Source organism: Podarcis gaigeae, assembly GCF_964106915.1.
Source record: "Podarcis gaigeae genome assembly, chromosome: 1".
In the NCBI taxonomy this organism is placed as follows: domain Eukaryota; kingdom Metazoa; phylum Chordata; class Lepidosauria; order Squamata; family Lacertidae; genus Podarcis; species Podarcis gaigeae.
This window is the reverse complement of record NC_139678.1, coordinates 45141840-45161390: the sequence shown is the minus strand read 5'-3', so window position 1 is coordinate 45161390 and position 19551 is coordinate 45141840. Positions and strand designations below refer to the sequence as shown.

Below are 19551 nucleotides of genomic sequence, written 5' to 3'. Positions count from 1 at the left end.
TATGCATTTCTCATATTTGCCTATGGAAAAGGAAAATTCCACATGTGCATCCAATGAAAGTTAGAGTTCTTTCCTCGGGTATCCATAAGAAATAGAAGAAACATATGATTCCAAACTAGTTCAGCATGTGAGTTGGCATAAAATGGTTATCTCCCTTAATTCTCAAACTTGCCTGTGATGAGAGGAGGAAACAGACATTGCAACAGTGTTTAAAAAAGTAATTGTGTTCATCTACTTTAATTATATATTTGAAAACATGAAGTGGCATCATAATAAGCTGCAGTTCTCCTTTAGTTCTGTTAGATGTAAGCATTTCACATAGCTGCTCCATGTCTGCAAGCTTGCCACCAGCAGAGTATGTAGACATATATTTTGGTCAACACCTTGCAGTGTCTTACAAATGACAATAAAAATTATCCATTACTTATGCCCTCCATACCCCAACCACAATAAAGAACCAGCCAACTGATCTCATGAATGTCCTAAAAGACACTGAACACCATCTATCTACTGGCACCCTCCTAGAATAGGTCCAAGAATTATCCCAGCTCCGGAAAGAATATAAAAGAAGGAGGAAAACACTTATCTAGTTATTTGATTTCTGCCAACAGCCTCTTAAGGCATTTAAAATACTAATTATCTTAAGCAAGTCACCTAAAATAATCAGGCGGACATGCATATACAAATAAAGACTAAGCAAGAAATAGAAAGCATCTGTCCTGCCCAATTCCCACAGTAATCACGGTTACTCTATAATTCACTTATCTGCCTTTATTCCGAGTAGTAAGATACATTGCCAACAGAAACTGATTTTGGCCCCATTTTACTATTTGACTAAAAGAGTACAGTAGCATTCAGGAGTCCCAATGTCTGGAAAAAACCAGTTCTGTTTCCCATGCCCTATAAAAGAAGCCTCCAAGAATCTCAAAACGGAAAGGATGTACAGTCCAACTAAGTCAATTCTAAACGTAGCCAGTCACCCATCAGGATGTTAACTGTAGCCTAGTACACAGTTCTGTTACGTTTCCCAGAGATTAGTTGCAATCCTATTAGACTGCAATTAAAAGAGAGGGCAAGGGAGAGAGAAATAAGGAATAAAGTTATCCAGATGTTTGGAATTTTGTCCTTATCTTACTGTTACTAACAATTTACTGACAGCCTTGACAAAATAAAGGCATTCAACTGAAATGCAGGGAGCTGCAGCAACAGAAGCATGGCTAGAAGAAGGCTATGTTATCATCTGTTTTAAAGATCAACAGATGTTTACTTCAATTCCATAAGGAACTCAGAAGCTGTGCCAATTTAGGTTTCCCTCCCCCCCATTGCATTTCCTTCCCAGTTTATTTTTAAATTTGCTTTTGGGATACTAAATAATGATTTTCAGCAGATTTTTCTAAAGGACTGGCAACTGCTTAAAAAAACAACAACGTAGCAAAACAGTAGGTTTACTGTTTCCCAGACATAGAACGAAAGTCCTCTTAATACATAACATAAGAACATAATAAAAGCCTGCTGGATCAGGATAGTAGCCTATCTAGCCTGGCATCCTGTTCTCACAGTGGCCAGCCTGTGGGGAACCTGCAAGCAGGGCTTAAGCATAATATCATTCCCTCCTGTGGCTTTCAGCAACTGATAAAACTCTGCATTGCACTCAAAACACACTTATACCTCAGTATAATTGTGGCTTCAGATTTTGCTCTTGTGCCAAAATCAAGAGGGCCACGTTTGTATGAGCATTCCCCCCCCCCCGAAAGGTACCACAGGTATCTCAAAATGATGTTTAGACACATATGCTTTCAGAAAGCAGTATGAGAATTTGATGCAAGAGTCCATCCACCCAGGGAAAACAAAATGCAAAAACGTAACAAATGGTAAGTGAAGTCACCGCAAGTTGAAGCTAGGATTCAACCTGCACAAATGTAAGCTAGACATGCAGACCAAAGGAGAGTACTCCCACAAAACATATACAGTGGTATATGGGGTTAAGAACTTAATTCGTTCCGGAGGTTCATTCTTAACCTGAAACTGTTCTTAACCTGAAGCACCACTTTAGCTAATGGGGCCTCCCACTGCTGCCGTGCCGCTGCCGCACGATTTCTGGTCTCATCCTGAAGCAAAGTTCTTAACCCAAGGTACTATTTCTGGGTTAGCGGAGACTGTAACCTGAAGCGTATGTAACCCGAGGTACCACTGTACAGGAATGGGAGGCAAAGTACTGATCTATACAATGCCTCTGCATGTTCTGATTGGTGAGATACAGACCAGCCTTGGATTGTCAACTCAAGGTCGTCTTGCAATGGTTCTGTTTGTTTATTTATTACATTTCTATTCCATCTGTTCCCCAATAAACTCAAAGGGCAGCATATATAGGATGGCCCCATTTTCTCCTTCACAACAACCCTGTGACGCAGCTTCGATGAAGAAATTGGCCAAAGCTCACCCAGCAAACTTCATGGCTAAATAGTAATAAATCCTTGCCTCTTCTGTTCCAAGTCTAATGCTATATCCATTACACCACATTGTCTCTACAGGCAACAAGAATTGCACTAGAGATGTCAGGCTTTTCAGATGCCAAAATAAAAATTAAAGCATACCTTTAGGTTTCTGACTTTTGCCACTCTATCTTCAACCTCTACAATTATTCTTCTTCCTTCTGCGAGCTCTCTGAAAATCAGATGAAAACAAATTATATAACTATGAAGATACAAAGCTTTTCTGTATTAAAAAACAATAATGATATGTATTAAAACATTATGGGCATGTTTCAGAACTTTCAGGTCGCACTGGTTTAAACAGGAGTGAGTTTAAGAGTATTTTTCACTCTCCCAGTAAAGTGTACCTGATAATGTTTAACTTCAGTGGGCCCAGTCCCCTTATTTCTGCGTTCTGCTATGTAATAACTTGCTTATAGTCCTAATTTTGTAATGGTCAAAATTGTTTATAGATGCATTCACAAACGACTCTGAAGCAAACAATACAATCAGGAGAATTAAGTTAATGGAAAACCATTAGTTCAGTCACATACACCAACACATATTCTATACATTTAGAACTTTAAAGGTAGAAAAAGTAACAGAACAATCATAACCTTAAACAGAATAATACTTTTCATGAAGAGAGATCAATGTCTTAAATTCAAATGAATTATTTTATTTTTACTTTTGAGAAATTTTCTAAAAGTACTTAGATATGCTTTAAAAGTCAGATGATGACAGAAGCAGATGATATAAACTAACTACCCAAAGCTTGACACAAATTAGTTCCCGCAAATTAAAGGCAAGTTAACACAGATTGCCTTTTGAAGGTAAAAGCTGGGAGCTTAAATCTCTTCAAGAGTACTGGTCAAGGCAGAAAAAAATAATGCTGCTATGAGACTTCTCCATTAAAGAAAACTGCAGAAGTACTACAAGACCTGCTCAGAAACAGAGTGTGACTTAAGGATGGGTAGGCAAACTAAGGCCCAATTGCCTTCTAAATCTGCCCTGCAGATGGTCTGGGAAGCAGCATGTTTTTACATGAGTAGAATGTGTCCTTTTATTTAAAATGCATCTCTGGGCTATTTGTGGGGCATAGAAATTCATTCATATATATTTTTCAAAATATAGTCCAGCCTCCCACAAGGTCTGAGGGACAGTGGACTGGCCCCCTGCTGAAAAAGTTTGTTGACCCCTGGACTTAAGAGTTTACTCTGTGAAGAAACCTCAGAGCTATTCCCTTGTTTCATTTGCATTAATTTATTTTGGTTTTCTCCTGATTAATGGCAGAGAGTGCAAGCCAAGTAAAACATACTCAGAGTAAGCCCAGTGAAATAAATAGACAAGCAAATTGTTTTGAATGGGTCTGCTCATAGTATGATTTACATGAATATCGTACAGAGGCACCAGAATTTCACTATTACCTGATTCCTGGAAGCTGGTTATGGAAGCTGCATTACTTAGTTCCAGCATAAAAATGCAGGATTTAATGTTAAGATTTGCTTCTAACTTTCTGGATTGAGACATGGTTGCCCAAGTCATCTTAAAACGCTGCTTAATTCAAGTATACTTGAATTTGTTTAAAGGCTGAAAAATCTATACCACCTAGGACATAAATGGCTATTTATTATAAGGGTCAGTGGTCCAAAAACATGACCCAAGTTAATAAAAAAAATGAAAGTAGTAAAACAAGCAAGCGGCATATTGAAATATTCAATCTGTTTCTTTGTTGCTGTTCTCTCTTTTCTCCAGAGGAGGAGTTACGTTACAAGTCATGCAAAGTTTTGCAACCGCTCCAAAGTTTTCTCTCTCCCACCCTCCCCAAATTTCCACAGTACACATGGTTTTAATCATCCCATTAGACACAGGCACTCACTCACACAATGGTCTTTCCAGCACGTATGAGAACTGAATTTGCAATCTTGTACATCAGCTTTTAGGATGTGTGGAATTGCTAAATGTATAAACTCAGCCTGCAAAGCAGGGAGAATGAAGAGGATTGGTTAGCGGCATTGCTTGAGCCCATAGCAGCCCTGGTGGGTGGACACAAGCGCAGGGAGCAGGGGTAGAGGGAGAAGGAGCCCACTGCGGAACCCCACAGCACCCCCACACCCGGCACACCTTGTCCACAGCCCCGGCGGGGTCAGGGTTGATGGAGCCTGCTCCTCTGTGCTCCGGGTGCAGAGCAACACGTGGGGACATGGCCAATGGAGCTTGTTCGTCCCTCTGTGTGCCAGGTGTGCGGAGGGAGAAAGGAGCTCCATTTGGGCCCACAAGGCACAGTGGCCAATGAAGCTCGTCCCTCCCTCAGCTGCAGTGCCGCCACCGATGGGCGACTGCAGGGGATCACACATTGGAGAGGGGCAGTGCTGCCACCTCTTAAACACTTCTCCCCCTGGGTCAGGCCTGACCTGGGAGTGGAGCGGCTCCTGCCCACACCCCAGCCCCAAAGACCAGCCCAGGCATAGCTTCCCTTGTTGTGCCCCCTCAAAAATGTGCCCAGGGCAACAGCCCCCCACGCTATGCCACTGGTGCAGGTAGAAATATTACAGAAATTTAGAAATGACCTAGTTCTATCTATGGTAACATCAGCATTTCTATATTTAAAATGGAAAGACCGCCCATTACTGGATAGTAGGAACAAAGACCCCAAAATTTTATCCTTAGCACTTTAGCTACTGTCCATTGGCAGTAGTGCAATATTTTCTCCTCATATAATAGATGGGGAGCATGGGTGCTTCAGGAAAAGATAATGCCCTCACCAATTCATGGATGGAGGTTGACTTGACTAGCAATGAAATGTCCTTCACTGCACCTGAGAAAAGCTAGTTTTGAGGGTGCAGAACAGGCCATAGAAGTCAAGCAGCTCTGTTCTGCAACAGAATGGTACAGACAGGGGGCACCATCACTGTCCCCCAGGAACTGTTGCCTAAGGTGGTCATATCACTCAGCCAGGATATGCATTTTACACAGCCAGAGAATGTGCCCTCATCAAGAAATTAAGTAACTTAGGGTTTTCTGAACTGGCAGGGCTCTGTCAGGAGAGGAGTAGCTTGTCTTTCAAGTTTTTTGGTAATTATAAAGTAATGTTAGATGAGCACTCCATCACTGGAATAGCAAACTCCTGCGAGGGCACAGAAACCACGGACATCAAGTGATTAAAAATAACAAGTTTATAAAACAGCATGGGGAAGTTTAGTTTTGCTCATCTTTAGGCGCCGCAGGTACAGTTTCTACGACTGTCTATTATACTTTGTCTTCCATGAAGCAATCACAAAAGCAGTGAACATGGCAACTGGAAAAAAAACCAATCACATTATCAGAGTCCTAAGTGTGCAGTTGGCGTGGAAAATGCAATATTTTAGCAACAAAAGTGGAGTCTTGGGAGAAGACAACTGGATCCCATAGCAATTGCACATTTAATACACTAGTATAAACTCACTGCCTGGAAAGGCCTTTAAATAATTCAACTGTAGCCAAGTTGTTATGAACTCAAAACACGTTTTAATAATGCAGAGCATTCCTATAACAAATATATCATGTAGACAAAGCATAGCGTACTCAGCATGCTTCCTTCATGGGAATAAACAAGTCTCACTGGAGTTCTGAGTACTATATACCTAAACAGAGACTGCCCAGAAATGTGCCACACTTCTTATAGCCCCCTTTGACACAACCTGTCTCCATTTCAGGGGTGCCAACTTGAATAAAATATTGGGGGGCAGGTCAGTCCCACCCCACACAATCTATCACAAGACACGGTGTGCGCACACCATTTCAATGGTGATGCCCAACTTTTTGGGGATGCACTGCACCCTCAAATATTTTACTGGGGGGTTGAGGGAATCCCGGCCCCTAGGATTTGGCTCCTATGCTCCATTTGCACCTTTTGCACTGATGCCCAGCCCTCCCTTCTCTCTGGCCACGCATTCCTATCACTCCTCCCGTTACTGGACAATATAGTTTATAGTCCCACAACATCAGGCTGAGGGAGGCGATACTACGACCTTTCTTGCCCCATCACGTCGCAGCACCAGCTTCCCGCCTCCCCTCAGCCCAGCCCAGCCCTTCAGTTCCTGGGCTGCCCAAGTTTTCTGCAAGCGACGCAACCATTGCAACCAGCACATGTTAACACCTGGCAGCTCCTCCACATAGGAGACGCGAGCGCCGCACATAACGGTCCCACATGCGCACAAGCCGCGCTACGGTGCAAACAAGTTGGCGGCGCGTGCGTGCAAAAAGCGTCCTCTCCCACCCTTTGTGCACATAGACGTGTGTCTGCGTCTTCGAGGTCGACTCCCTCTCTTGCCACCCTCAGCCGCCCGAGCGCCACCCCCGGCCCACCTTTTGCTGAGAGGCCGGACCCGCACCGCCACTTTGACATTCGCCATGTCCCGTCTTGAGTTGCAGCAAAGGGCGCCCCCTGCTCCCCTCCACCGCGGCCGCCCAAGCCACGACACCGCATCACATCCCCGCCGTCCTCCTCCGAGCGCCTCGGCTCTCCGCAGAGCCCTGGGCAGGGGAAACGCGGCCCGACCCCGCCCAGCGCAGCGCAGCTGCTCTTGAGGGAAGGGCCTGGCCGCCTGCGGAGAGGAGAGGAAATGGGGAAGGAGGGGCTGCTGCTGCTGCTGCTGGGCCGCTCTGAGGGAAGCGGGTGTCTCCAATTTCCCTCCGTTTTCCGTGAGCCGCTGGGTCTGCGGCTAAGTGGCCGGCTGCTCTAACTTCTGGGCGGGTGTGGAATACTCCAAGTCAGGGTGAAACTTGAGAGAAGTTCATGGAGTATGGAAATACGCTTAACTTGACAACTTTCCACTCTTGGCCTAAAGAGGGCGCTGGGTAACGCCATAATAATAATAATAATAATAATAATAGAAAGTCCAGCAATATCTCACCCCAATGCGGGTGAGACATGTGCGTCAAAAAAGAAAATAAACCACACCTGGCTTCTCAAGAACAGCACCTGTGGTGAGGTGAGTTCTGGCTCGCTTAATAACATGTAGAACAAGGGTGGCGTGCTTCCTTGAAGAACAAAAACAGCAATCTTCTCGGTGCATTGTTTTATTTAGAAAGAGGTCAAGTGTGATTGGCACATAATTCTGTAGTAAGCCATCCTAAAGTTACGGAGTAAACCGCCTTTGCTGAATCAGGCCAAAGTTCTTAATCCAGCATTCTTTGCAAAAATGCCAGCAATTACGGTACTGGGCAATAGAGTCGACCAGAAACTGATCACCAATACATGGATACATCTGTAAGCCACAAGGAGCCTTCTGACCCCATGACTGATCTTACCTGACTGGCACTCTCTGCTTGCTGCTGTGACACACACCTTTGTTCACCACCTGAACACCCCATCTTGCAATTTGAGCTTTATCTGTTGTTGGCCCACTGCTCTGAGCCTCATCTAACACCCTTGATGGCATGTTTCCTGGATCCTTGGCTGCTTTGGGTCTACTCTATAGTGTATACATGAGTAGATGCTAAAATGCAGATCCTCGCATATATAAAACTTCCCTAGAAAGATACCCAAACTAATACTGCACATAGGTAGAAGAGTCAGCTTATGTAGTATTACAACAAAATAAATTTTGTATTGCAACAAAATTATTGGTAGCCACCTTTACAAGGTTCAAGATGATTTATACTAACAAAACCATTCAAAGGGCAAACCAAAAATATAAAGTGCAGCTACCCACTAAGGAAAAACTGCACACCTCTGAGGGGAAATCATTCCAAAACCTTGGAGCAACTGATGAAGGAAAGGCCCCGTTATGTTCCTGATAAGTTGTATATGGAGCAAGGTCTGACTCAGTAACTAAAAGTGTCATAGTTAATACTAGGGAGGTGGTTGCAGAAATATGGGGCCCAGTGTACGGAATGCTTTTGAGAGGGAAGCACTAGCTTTTCATCTAGTAAGTATACTGACAACCAGTGCAGGTGACACAGGATTGGGTGAATACAATCACACCTTCTATCTGTTAGGAAAGGCAGAGTGTGTTCACACTGTACAGTTATCTTCATACTGCTAAAAATACTATTTATGCAGCACTTTTTCACTTTCAGAGAGCTTTAGTGTCTTTAAGGTATTTGCCTTCACAATACCATGAGTTTAGTATTGTTTCCATTTTGCAATATAGCGATAATACTGATATCTATAATCTTGTTCAAAACCACACTGTGAGTCGATAGTTAAAAGTTAAAAATAAAGCGGGAGTGTGGTGGAAAGCATGTAAACTTTCAGACTGTTACTGGTAACAAAAGGGAACCATTCACAATTATGCCCCCTAGTGACAAATGCATCAGCACAACAAGACCATTAGAGATAACCATTCAAATTTGTGTGGTTACTAGTTATCTGTTGTCATCACCTGTCAAGAGTCAACCACTGTTGTCTTCCTTTTTCTCAGACAGCATATAACGGTATGAAGTTCCATTTGCCATCATGTCTTTGTGAAAAGATTTTGAGATTGCTCATATGTAACAATCTGTGTAACATGTTGGAATTTACCAGCTAGTTTTATTTAAACATCTAGTGCAATGCATGGATCACGGACCCACAATGTTTTGCAACTCTCAATACAAACCAAGGTTTTTGGGAAATTCTATTTGCTTTTCATTATCTTATCTGAAACCTCAGGTGCTGTGTTCATTTCTTTTAAATTAAATTGTAGCACTCTGGATTTGAGGCTTCAGTCCTAAACACACTGATGAAGTAAATTTCTTCGGATTTAATAAGACTGACTTCTGAGTTAACATGCTTAGGACTGTGCTGATAAATTATGTCCTGTTGTTGCATCATGTAAACTTTGTGAATGTACTCTAATAGAAATATCTGCTTAAATTAGTATAGTTTAAGTTGTCTGTTAATATCAGTAAGGTTAACTGCTTTAAAGAGAATTAAGCAGAAATAAATTCAGGAACCGAAATGAATGTCTTTGAAGCATATTAAACTAAAAACTGCAAGTCTCTATACACATCCCGCTGAATTCAATAAAACACAACTTCGTTCAAAGGAAATGTGTATAGGACTGGCTAACTGCATGGGCAAATTTACACATTTACCTACATGCCACTTAGGAACAAACAAATATAAGGATTACGAAAGTTAGAATTGCCACCTTCAATGTATGAGAGTGAAATAAACACTACCCATCCATTTCTATTGAGAAAGCATGTTTAGGCATTTGTGTGCCTGCTTGCCAGGTTGTATGCATACGGGCGTTTATTGTGGGATGTTCCCTGCTTGTAGTTTTTATTTTAACATGTGAAAAAGAACCCAGGTCCTGTCACTGGGAGAAAACAAGTCTTGATATCCTCAGGATGCTGTTTACATGGCAGCACATCTATCTTGTGCTTTCTCTCAGCGGCTGGAACAGAGATCAGATGGAGATGAGAGACCGATGATGAGCCATAACAAGCTATAATGAATCAAGCATAGCTGATGGAGGATTATGAAACACAGGCATTTGGTAGCACAGTGACAGGCTCATTTGTATATGGTTGCTTATCCCCCCCCCAATACAAACTAAGGAAAAAGTATTTATTTAGTTTGTTTATTACTAACGGAATACTGTTTCCCATACTCTTCCTCTGCATTATTTTCTAGTACAGTATTCAACAGTATGAAGAGTAAAGGTATCAAGCTACAGATTTTCATATATGCACATTAGGACAGGGTGGAACCCAGAACTTTCCCACCCATACAAAAGAGTCTATAGTCCAGTATTTTGATTGAAGTTTTGTACCAAGATATGAGTGGTCTCACTTTTTAAAATAGATAATGTTTATATAAAACATTTTCTATAAAATATAAAACATGTACATGAAGCTGGTCTTGTTAAGGCAACATAATAAAATTGCTTCTTTAAAATATTCCTCAAGAGGGCCATTTAACATCCATTGTCAGTTTCTAACATGACACTATTTCTACGTACAAATATATATTTCAGACAGACACAAGTGACTTTAAATGTGATAGAAGACATGCATTTTATCTACACACCAAATGGCTAAGTAGCCCAAGAATCGGGAAGAAAAAGGCATGGTGGGGAGTGTGTACAATTACAGAGTTATACTTCTGAACCAGGAATCTGATTCAGCAGTCAGCTGTGAGTTTTCAAAGATCTCCTTTACTTTCTCTCTCCACTCCAGTATTTGTTCTGCCAGTGCTTTTGTGTCTGTTACTAACAAGTCCATCTTTGTTAGTGCACTGTCCTGGAATGAAATAGGTAAACAAGTATTTTAGCGTGCTATGAACTCATCCACAGGGGCTGCTGCTCAAGGGAAGTGAAACTAGCATACCTGCCCTGGCATTTGTCAACGTACTCCAGGAAAAATTCCTTCATATAGCTTTAGGGGTAGCCATATTAGTCTGTTACAGCAGAAACCCAAGAATTGACGCGGGTGGCGCTGTGGGTTAAACCACAGAGCCTAGGACTTGCTGATCAGAAGGTTGGCGGTTCGAATCCCCACAACGGGGTGAGCTCCCGTTGCTCAGTCCCAGCTTCTGCCAACCTAGCAGTTCGAAAGCACGTCAAAGTGCAAGTAGATAAATAGGTACTGCTCCAGTGGGAAGGTAAACGGTGTTTCTGTGCTCTGCTCTGGTTCGCCAGAAGCAGCTTAGTCATGCTGGCCACATGACCCGGAAGCTGTACGCTGGCTCCCTCGGCCAATAAAGCAAGATGAGCGCTGCAACCCCAGAGTCGGCCACGACTGGACCTAATAGTCAGGGGTCCCTTTACCTTTTAAAGACTAAGAAATTTATCCTGGCACAATCTTTTGTGGAGCAGAGTCAACTTTATCAGATGCATTGTGTAATCCTCACCTGGCAGATATGTAATGCACACATGGGTATTAAGAAATGCTAAGCTTGCTATTAAGTCAAGATTAACATTTTGTTATTAACTTATAATTCCCTAGAACCGGGTTATCTGAAAGAGCAACTCCCATATAGATCTGCTCGTTCACCAAGATCTTTGGAGGAGGCCCTATTAGTTATGCCAGACTGCAGGGGCTCATCTTGTGTCCCTAGCCTTAGCAATGACCCTTCTTACTCTTGAGATATGGCAAGCACCTATTTAACAGCTTCTACCAGCTGTTAAACACGTATCTATTCACTCAAGCTTTCCCTTGCTTCTGGTATCAGTTGAATGATACCTGACTGCTGTTAACAGTGATATGCTGGCTTTTTAAAATAGTTTTTGTCGTATACTGAATTGTTTTGCTTTTAACTGCTTTATTGTTCATCACTTTGGTACTATTTTAATGAGGGGGTGTTAAATAAAGGAAAAATGTAAAAGTTGGAATTAAATGGCAATGAAAAGCAAAATAAAATACAGTCCAATGTAACTGTACAGTGCAACTGTACAGTATGCAGAAAAACTAGAGTGACCCTTCACAACAGCAATAATTAGTGATAATACAAAACAAAACAAAATTCCTTCCAGTAGCACCTTAAAGACCAACTAAGTTAGTTCTTGGTATGAGCTTTCGTGTGCATGCACACTTCTTCAGATACGCATGCACACGAAAGCTCATACCAAGAACTAACTTAGTTGGTCTTTAAGGTGCTACTGGAAGGAATTTTGTTTTGTTTTGACTATGACAAACCAACACGGCTACCTATCTGTAACTAGTGATAATACAATCATCTTAGCACTGACGGGAAATTAACATCTGTAGCAGGACAGAAAACCAGTCACTATTCAGACTCAAATAGATGGAGTTGAACTTTCTGATCAATTGATTCAGCAATTGAAGCTCCTTTCTTCAAGGACAGAGATACAGATTCACAGTTTTTCTAATTCCAGGGGAAGCTTAGTGTGAAGTGAAGCAGAAGTCCCAGTGCTTCATATACCTTATGTCAGGTACAGGCCTATTAGCTAGCATTCTGAGTGAGACAACCCATGGCCTGGTGAGATTCGAACTCGTGACTTCCAGCTAAGACTTCCATGCTCTTAGCCACTACTTTACTATCAAAGGAAACTAGGAAAAGTTATATGACAGACCACTCACCATGTTTTTCATAACTAGAGGTATTTGAGGAATGCTCCTTACTGTGGTTAGATGGGCTTCTAGTTTTTCAATGAAAGCCACTGCCGACACCAACAATTCTACTACATGCCTGCATGAAAAAGAAAAATGCAACAGAAAATGATAATATCTTTGTGAGGTGATATTTCACACTATGGAGGCTAAATATATGTATCACCTAGGAATATTTCAAGTTGTTAGCACTGTAAGAGAGTGAATATAATCTGGGGGATTTGAAGTGGAGGGGAGATTGCTCAATAATTCACATGTTACGATTGTTGTTATTTTTTATTTTATTTTATTTGTTGTTGATGTTGTTGTTGTTGTTGCTGCTGTTATGTTTTGGTTTCTAACAGGAAACCCGCCCCCCGAGAAGAGATAATAGGAAGAGAAATTTCAATTGACTCTATACTGATGGTGCTGGAAACAGATACAGACAAATGACTGAACCAATATATTACTTAGTAATGGCAGCAAATGTTTGAACAGCCCAATATTGGGAAAAAGCAGCCACCTACTATCGCTGAGTGGTTGATCTTTATTGGTCCTTAATGAAATGCATTAAATGAACATGGATGAGAATTAAGAAGAGAAAATAGAACACAAAAGCTATTTAGAAAATTTATTTTAATGTTATAGCAGAAACAATGCCTTAATATGAATTGGACTGAGCTGATAAATGATTTAGAATAATTTAGCTGTCAGACTAATGTAGATTTAGAAAACAGGCTTTGTATACCACAGGGTGATTTAAAATAGGAACTTATCAGGAAACAAAGGAAAAAGAAAAATGTAATGAATAAAGTAAGGATTGTGTGTCTTGTAAGAATGTTAGTGACTATGGTTAAAATAAAATGCATTTGTGATACACCGAATATATGTCTGAAGTGTACCTTTGATGAAAATTGAAATAAAGGATGTTATTTGGTAGCAGAAGTGAACTGATTGTGGCTGTTTAGAGTTCTGCAGTAACTTGTTTTAAAAAAAAGTTTTAGCATCATCATTTGCAGTTTTAACTGTAATTGGATTTTGTTCCCAATGTATTTTATTGATCTGGAAAAGAAATGAGGAGTACCCAACATGTAAGTAAAATAACAAAGCAGTTTGTTACCTGTGGTACATAGCTTCAATAGGCAGACTTTCTTGACGCACTGGTTTCATTAGCCTCTGCCTAAGAACCCATTTCTCTTTCAGCACTGCTTCTAGGTGTTTGTTCATCGCTTGCAGAGCCTGGCATTTCTGAGCTACAGATTTATTTTTTTAAAAAAATGGAAAACTTTCAGATTTAAACATGAATTGAAGTGAGAGCAGGTTCTTTGTAAAACGTAATGTTATGCTTTGAAACACAGGCTTCCAAAACACGGGTAGCATGCTGTGTGAATCTGTGGTTGTCCAACAAAAGTGTGTGGCTCACACAGCACCTGCAAGGTGAATCACATCAAGAGACCCCCATGGAAGCAAGCAGCAGCTGCTGAGAAATAAAGACCACAGGTTTCTAAGTATATCCTAGGGAATGTTGTGTGCCCTTGATAACAGGATAAGTAACAGCAGACAAACTGGTGAAAAGGGTCATTTGTCCACCATTCTCAATCTTTCCCTCCAGTGCAAATATATGTGTACTGTACTCTCTATTAATGCAGGGCGATTATGCCCACTGTGTTCAATGGGACCTGTCCCTATGTAAATATGTACAGGATTACAGCCTTAATGTTTCAAATGTACACCTGTGAAGAACATCTTACATTTATTTTATTTTTTTATTCTTGGTTCTGCTCATTTCAGTCAACAATGGTAGCCTTTGTGAGCCTTTTCCCAAGATCTTGGGACTTTCCGCCTTCACCCAATACATGTAGGATTGTCATAGTTATGGATGCAATGTTTAGTAGCTTGAATGGAATAAAGAGTTTTGAGTTTTGGGGGAATGGCATCCATGTATGGCAGGTATGGCAAGCCTCCAGCTTGCAGGTCTAATTAGGCCCACCTCATGTCTCTGTCTGGCCCATTAAGTCTGTTTCCCTGAAACCATACCAACCTGCTTCATACCCAACCTCTGCCCTCCAGACGTTTTGAGACTACAACTCCCATAATCCCTGACCACTGGTCCTGCTAGCTAGGGATCATGGGAGTTGTAGGCTAAAAACATCTGGAGGGCTGAGGTTGAGGATGTCATATGTGACATTGGGTGAGGGACACACAGCTGTCTATGCAGAATTGGGAACCCTAAAATGTGCTCCTGGTTGTGTATTGGCAAGGTAGCCTGATTCACACAAACAAGCTGGAATCAGCTGTGCTACAGAGCTCCTCATGGGGAACTCCGTAGCAGATGACCACCACAGAAAGCAGAGCTTGGAGTCGGTCAGCACCAATCAGCTGACTGGCAGTAACTTCAACCTCTCTTGGATTTTCCTTTCTAGAGTGCTTTGAACCAATAACCTGTCAAAATGCTACACTGCCTGCACTCAAGGTGGAAGAACCAAGGATCCACCCGACTGGCCAGATCCAGTTCCCTACCCCCTGGTGTATGGATTTTCCTCATGCAACTTGCCTAACTACTCATCACTGAAGTGGTATCAGGATGGCGTGCCACCTGCTGCCAAGCCAAATTGCTTCCCAACCTAGGGATATGTTTTTGTCTTTCCTCATAGTGTATGGCTTGGATGGTTGGCTTAAGTTGCTCACAGTTGTCTTAAATGAAACGCTCAGGATTCTGAATGAAATGCCCAGTTCAGCATATGCGCAATGCATCTATGGAATTGATGAATACAAACACCTTTAATTACTTGCTTCCTTTTTCAGGGATCATTCCTGTTCAAACATTTTCAATTTGGCTGCTAGATGCTTCGTCATCTGTTAAGTGTGTTAAGTATGCTACTTCCTCAACAGACTTCTTCTACTCTCCTGTTGCAGCCTCCCAGGCACCCAAAAACCTGTTTAGGAAGGTTGGTGGGCCAGATGTGGGGCAGCAGCAGGCTGCAAAGGGGAGGAGAGAAAGGTAGGTCCCATTGTGTCCACTGGCACAATGCTGGAACTTGTTCATAGATGGCAGCTTTGTGACTCAACCAATCTCTCTGGCACCAGTATACTTACAGCAGTATGAAGATGTGAGGCTTTGTCTAAATAACTCTTAAGATTGATCTTCTAGGAGTGCTGTTTTGGGGATTAAACAATAGCATGAAACAAAATACTTACTTAGGTAGAATGGATGAGTAATGTCTGCTGTATCTTTTTCCATCTGCAGGATTTCAGCATCTAGCTTCATCTATACACATTAAAATAGATACACTTATATCCATGCAATATGTTTAATGTATTTACAGTTGTATTCATAACTGCTTTAAAACCCCCCAACAACCCTGACCATTTTCAAGTATTTTTATAAAAGTAATTCTTCTATGCTTGCAGGAACCACAACATAATTTTATTTCCGATAAGATTTGTGGGAAGCTTATTTTTTAATGCATTTAACTAAAATCTCAATTTCTTTTTAAAAAATAGTTCAATTTATCATCCCTTAATTCCAGCTTTAGCAAGACTTCCAGTCTCCTAGTTGTCTTGTTTTCCAGCATCCAAACTCTGTAGTTGCATAGAACACAGAATCTGTTCTAGGTGCAACTATTACAAGCTAAATTCCTAGTTAATGCAATTTTCATGGCTATGTCACTAAATCACATCTCTGTAGAAGAGGATTACCGGTAGGTGTGATAATTTGACAAGCTTTTCAACCTCAGTTGAGGCACCAAAGAACAAAGAGGGAGAGGGAGTCCTGGCTAAAAAAATATATATAGGACTGATTTCAAAATATACTGTTCACATGATAAGAAGTGCTTCTTACCAAGTGAAAAATATATTTTAGAAAACATTATCTTTTGAAACCAGGCAAAACAGAAAAAGAAAGAAATGCAGAGTTATAGTAAGGGGATACCTGGTTTGGCAGTAGTACATACGATCATGAGCTAAAATGAATTAGTGGTGTAGTGGCCAAAGAAAAAGGGAGGGAAGACGCAAATGCAACTTTAAGATGCATTAATCAAGCCACAGTTCTAAGTTCCACTTTATCTTGTCCATCTGAAAACTGTTCAGTTCTGGGCACCACACTTTAAGAAGGGTATATAGACAAATTAAAAGAGGTGAAGAGGAGGAAAATGAAGATGATTAAGGGTGAGGAGAGCAAATAGTTGTTCTCTCCTGCTCCAAAGGGCAGAACTAAGTTACAGTAAGGTTGGTTTCAGCTGAATATTAGGTGAAATCTCTTAAATGTAAGAACAGTTCAACAATAGGAAAATTACATAAGGAGGCAGTGGCCTCTCCCTTATTGGAGGTCTTCAAGCAGAGGCTAGACAGTCATCTGGTGGAGATACTGTAGCTCTGGATTTCATGCATTGGCCTAGATAGCGTGCAAAGCTCCTCCAACTCTATAGTCCTATAGTACTGTTTCACCACTATGAAATCATTTATTACAATTCAGAGGAAATTGTATGTATGGCCTATTCAGTAGAGCTCCTATTCTGATGCTCAAAGATTATTTTACCTCACTGATTTCAGCTTGGAGATCAGCTATTTGTTCTGCCTCCGAGAGGCGAACAAAGCAAGGAGCTGGTTTTCCACATCTATCCAGAGTTTCCTGAAACAGAAACATGAAAATTCTCAATAAACATAAGCAATTCAAGCTTCCTTGAAATTGGGGTTCCAGTCTTAAAATACATTTAGGTTGCAATCCTAATGTCTTTGCCTGGAGAAATGAAGGACAAGCCAGTGAAAATGAATGATTGGTTGTGTGGAGGACCAGTTCACATTTCTGAAATTGTCACCCTTACATTTATGAGGGGTATTTATTAGGTTGTATTACCTCAGTAAACCGGGACGCGGGTGGCGCTGTGGGTAAAAGCCTCAGTGTCTAGGACTTGCCGATCGAAAGGTAAGCGGTTCGAATCCCCGCGGCGGGGTGCGCTCCCGTTGCTTGGTCCCAACGCCTGCCAACCTAGCAGTTCGAAAGCACCCCCGGGTGCAAGTAGATAAATAGGGACCGCTTACTGGTGGGAAGGTAAATGGCGTTTCCGTGTGCTGCGCTGGCTCGCCAGATGCAGCTTTGTCACGCTGGCCACGTGACCCGGAAGTGTCTCCGGACAGCGCTGGCTCCCGGCCTCTTAAGTGAGATGGGCGCACAACCCTAGAGTCGGACTCGCCTGGCCCGTACGGGCAGGGGTATCTTTACCTTTTTATTACCTCAGTAATGGACTGGATGAGAGCCAACAAACTGAACAAACAATCCAGCTATGACTGAGGCACTGTTTGTGGGTGGTTTCCCAGACCAGATAGGTAGAAGGTTGCCTGATCTCGATTGGGGCTACACTTCTTCTGAAGGAGCAGGTGCGCAGTTTGGAGATACTTCTGAATCCATTGGTGTTGCTTGAGGCTCAGGGTGGCCCCAGTGGCGCAGAGTGCCTTCCATACACTCCAGCTGATGGCTCAACTGCACCCCTAACTGGACAGGGATAGCCTAACTACTGTTGTCTATACTCTGGTAACCTCTAGGTTAGATTACTGCAACATGTTATATGCAACTGGTACAGAATTCAGCAGCCAGCTTACTCACTGGGGCATGGCAGTTTGAGCATATTACATCCATCCAACTTCCAGACCCTAACATGCATCAGCAAGGCCTGTGTAAAGTGTTCCACTCTGCTGTTTTAGTGATGTTTTCAGGTCATTTATGGGTTCAGCACAACACACACATGTGCAATTGCACCTCCATCAGACACATGTAAATCGGTTGTTGCCTGTATCTGCCCATACCTCCAGTCAAGCCTTTTCCCTCCACTTTGGGGAAGGGCTGTGGCTCAGTAGCGGAGCATCTCTTTTGCACGTGGACACAGAAGATGCCATGTTCAATCCCTGTCATCTCCAGACAGTGCTGGGAGGGAGCACAGACTGAAACTATGGAGACGCACTGACAGTTTTGAACTAGATGCAGAAATGATTTGACTCAGTATAAGGTAGCTTTCTATGTTTCACTCTGTGTAAGTTACTTGTGCTCTGGAACAAAAGCCACTTCTATGGAATTGAAAACGAGGGTTACACATGCGCAGACCCCCATTTCCCCCTACTGAACTCATGGGAATTCTCCATCCACAGTTATGCAGAGTGGAGTGGATCAGCCTTTTAGTATTTAAATAACCATGCAGAGTTTTCCTGAAGCTGCAAGATATAAATGAAAGGAAAATAAGATAGTTCATTTCAATTTAGGAACAGAATCCAATCCAGGTGGTCCAGAGAGCTACAAGAGCTGACAACTATAAAACTACAACTAGGGTGGAAGTTAATATTTTTTACCATCATAAACATGTTTCTTTCACAGTAAGCCCACGACCTAGATATACTTTTAAGCAAAAGTAAACACACCACAAGCACACCAGCACTGTTGCAGCCGGACTAAAGGAACGAGGACAAAAAGCTACCTTTCCAAAAGGTGTCAGGTAGCAAGGCTACAAAAAGGGCCTCCCTTGACTTCTGGGATTAATACTGCCAGCCAGAACAGAACATACTGGGCGGCCTATGAAGATATCGATATTATCAGCATCTTTAAAAAGCAGCAGGCAGCTTCAAATACGCCTTTTCCATTCCAATGCAATCGAATCTAATAAACTGAGCAGCAGCACGTTCCCAAAGCCTGGGCAGAAACGAACATACTGGAGACTATGGTTTTGCATAGCGCGTATTTACACATTTCAGATGATGGTTTTGCGTTACGTGTACTTATACAACCTGGGGAGGGAGAAAAAGAGCGGCCCGTCTCACCTGGGACACCACACTCGCGGAGAGGCAGCCAGCCAGCAGCAGCCCAGCCGCCGACGGCTGCACAGGAGCCCACGGATTCGAAGAAGCCATGGCAAGGCGAGCGTCCGCCGCCGCGCGGAAACTCTCGCGCGCGCCTCGCCTTCGAATGCGAAGCGCCTTCTCGCGCTTCCTTTCAAACTCGCGCCGCCATCTCGAGTGCGGGCAAGCGGCTCACCGGCACATTAGACGAGGGGTTGCTTATATTATATATAAT

General features: G+C 42.3%; 2 protein-coding genes across 5 annotated transcripts in view; both read right to left on the bottom strand.

Annotated features, from left to right (window-relative positions):
- STARD9 (StAR related lipid transfer domain containing 9) overlaps positions 1-7284 on the bottom strand; it is a 90645-nt gene extending 83361 nt beyond the window's left edge. For 2 of the 4 annotated variants that reach the window (XM_083746025.1, XM_083746024.1), the window contains exons 1-2: positions 6819-7283; positions 2595-2664 (exon numbers count right to left, since the gene is read on the bottom strand). In XM_083746025.1, the coding sequence (XP_083602151.1) occupies positions 2595-2664; positions 6819-6865 (117 nt within the window). In that variant the 5' untranslated portion in view covers positions 6866-7283. Of the gene's footprint in view, positions 1-2594; positions 2665-6818 lie in introns of all 4 variants that reach the window. The other 2 variants (XM_083746023.1, XM_083746022.1) reach the window with 2 other exon arrangements.
- Positions 7285-10010: 2726 nt separating this feature from the next.
- HAUS2 (HAUS augmin like complex subunit 2) lies at positions 10011-19424 on the bottom strand. Its single transcript, XM_083748041.1, has 6 exons — positions 19299-19424; positions 17032-17124; positions 15693-15762; positions 13615-13747; positions 12486-12594; positions 10011-10685 (listed from the first exon to the last, which is right to left on the bottom strand). Exons 1-6 carry the CDS (start codon positions 19386-19388, stop codon positions 10533-10535), a joined length of 648 nt encoding a protein of 215 aa, XP_083604167.1. The 5' UTR covers positions 19389-19424; the 3' UTR covers positions 10011-10532.
- Between the last annotated feature and the right edge of the window lie 127 nt (positions 19425-19551).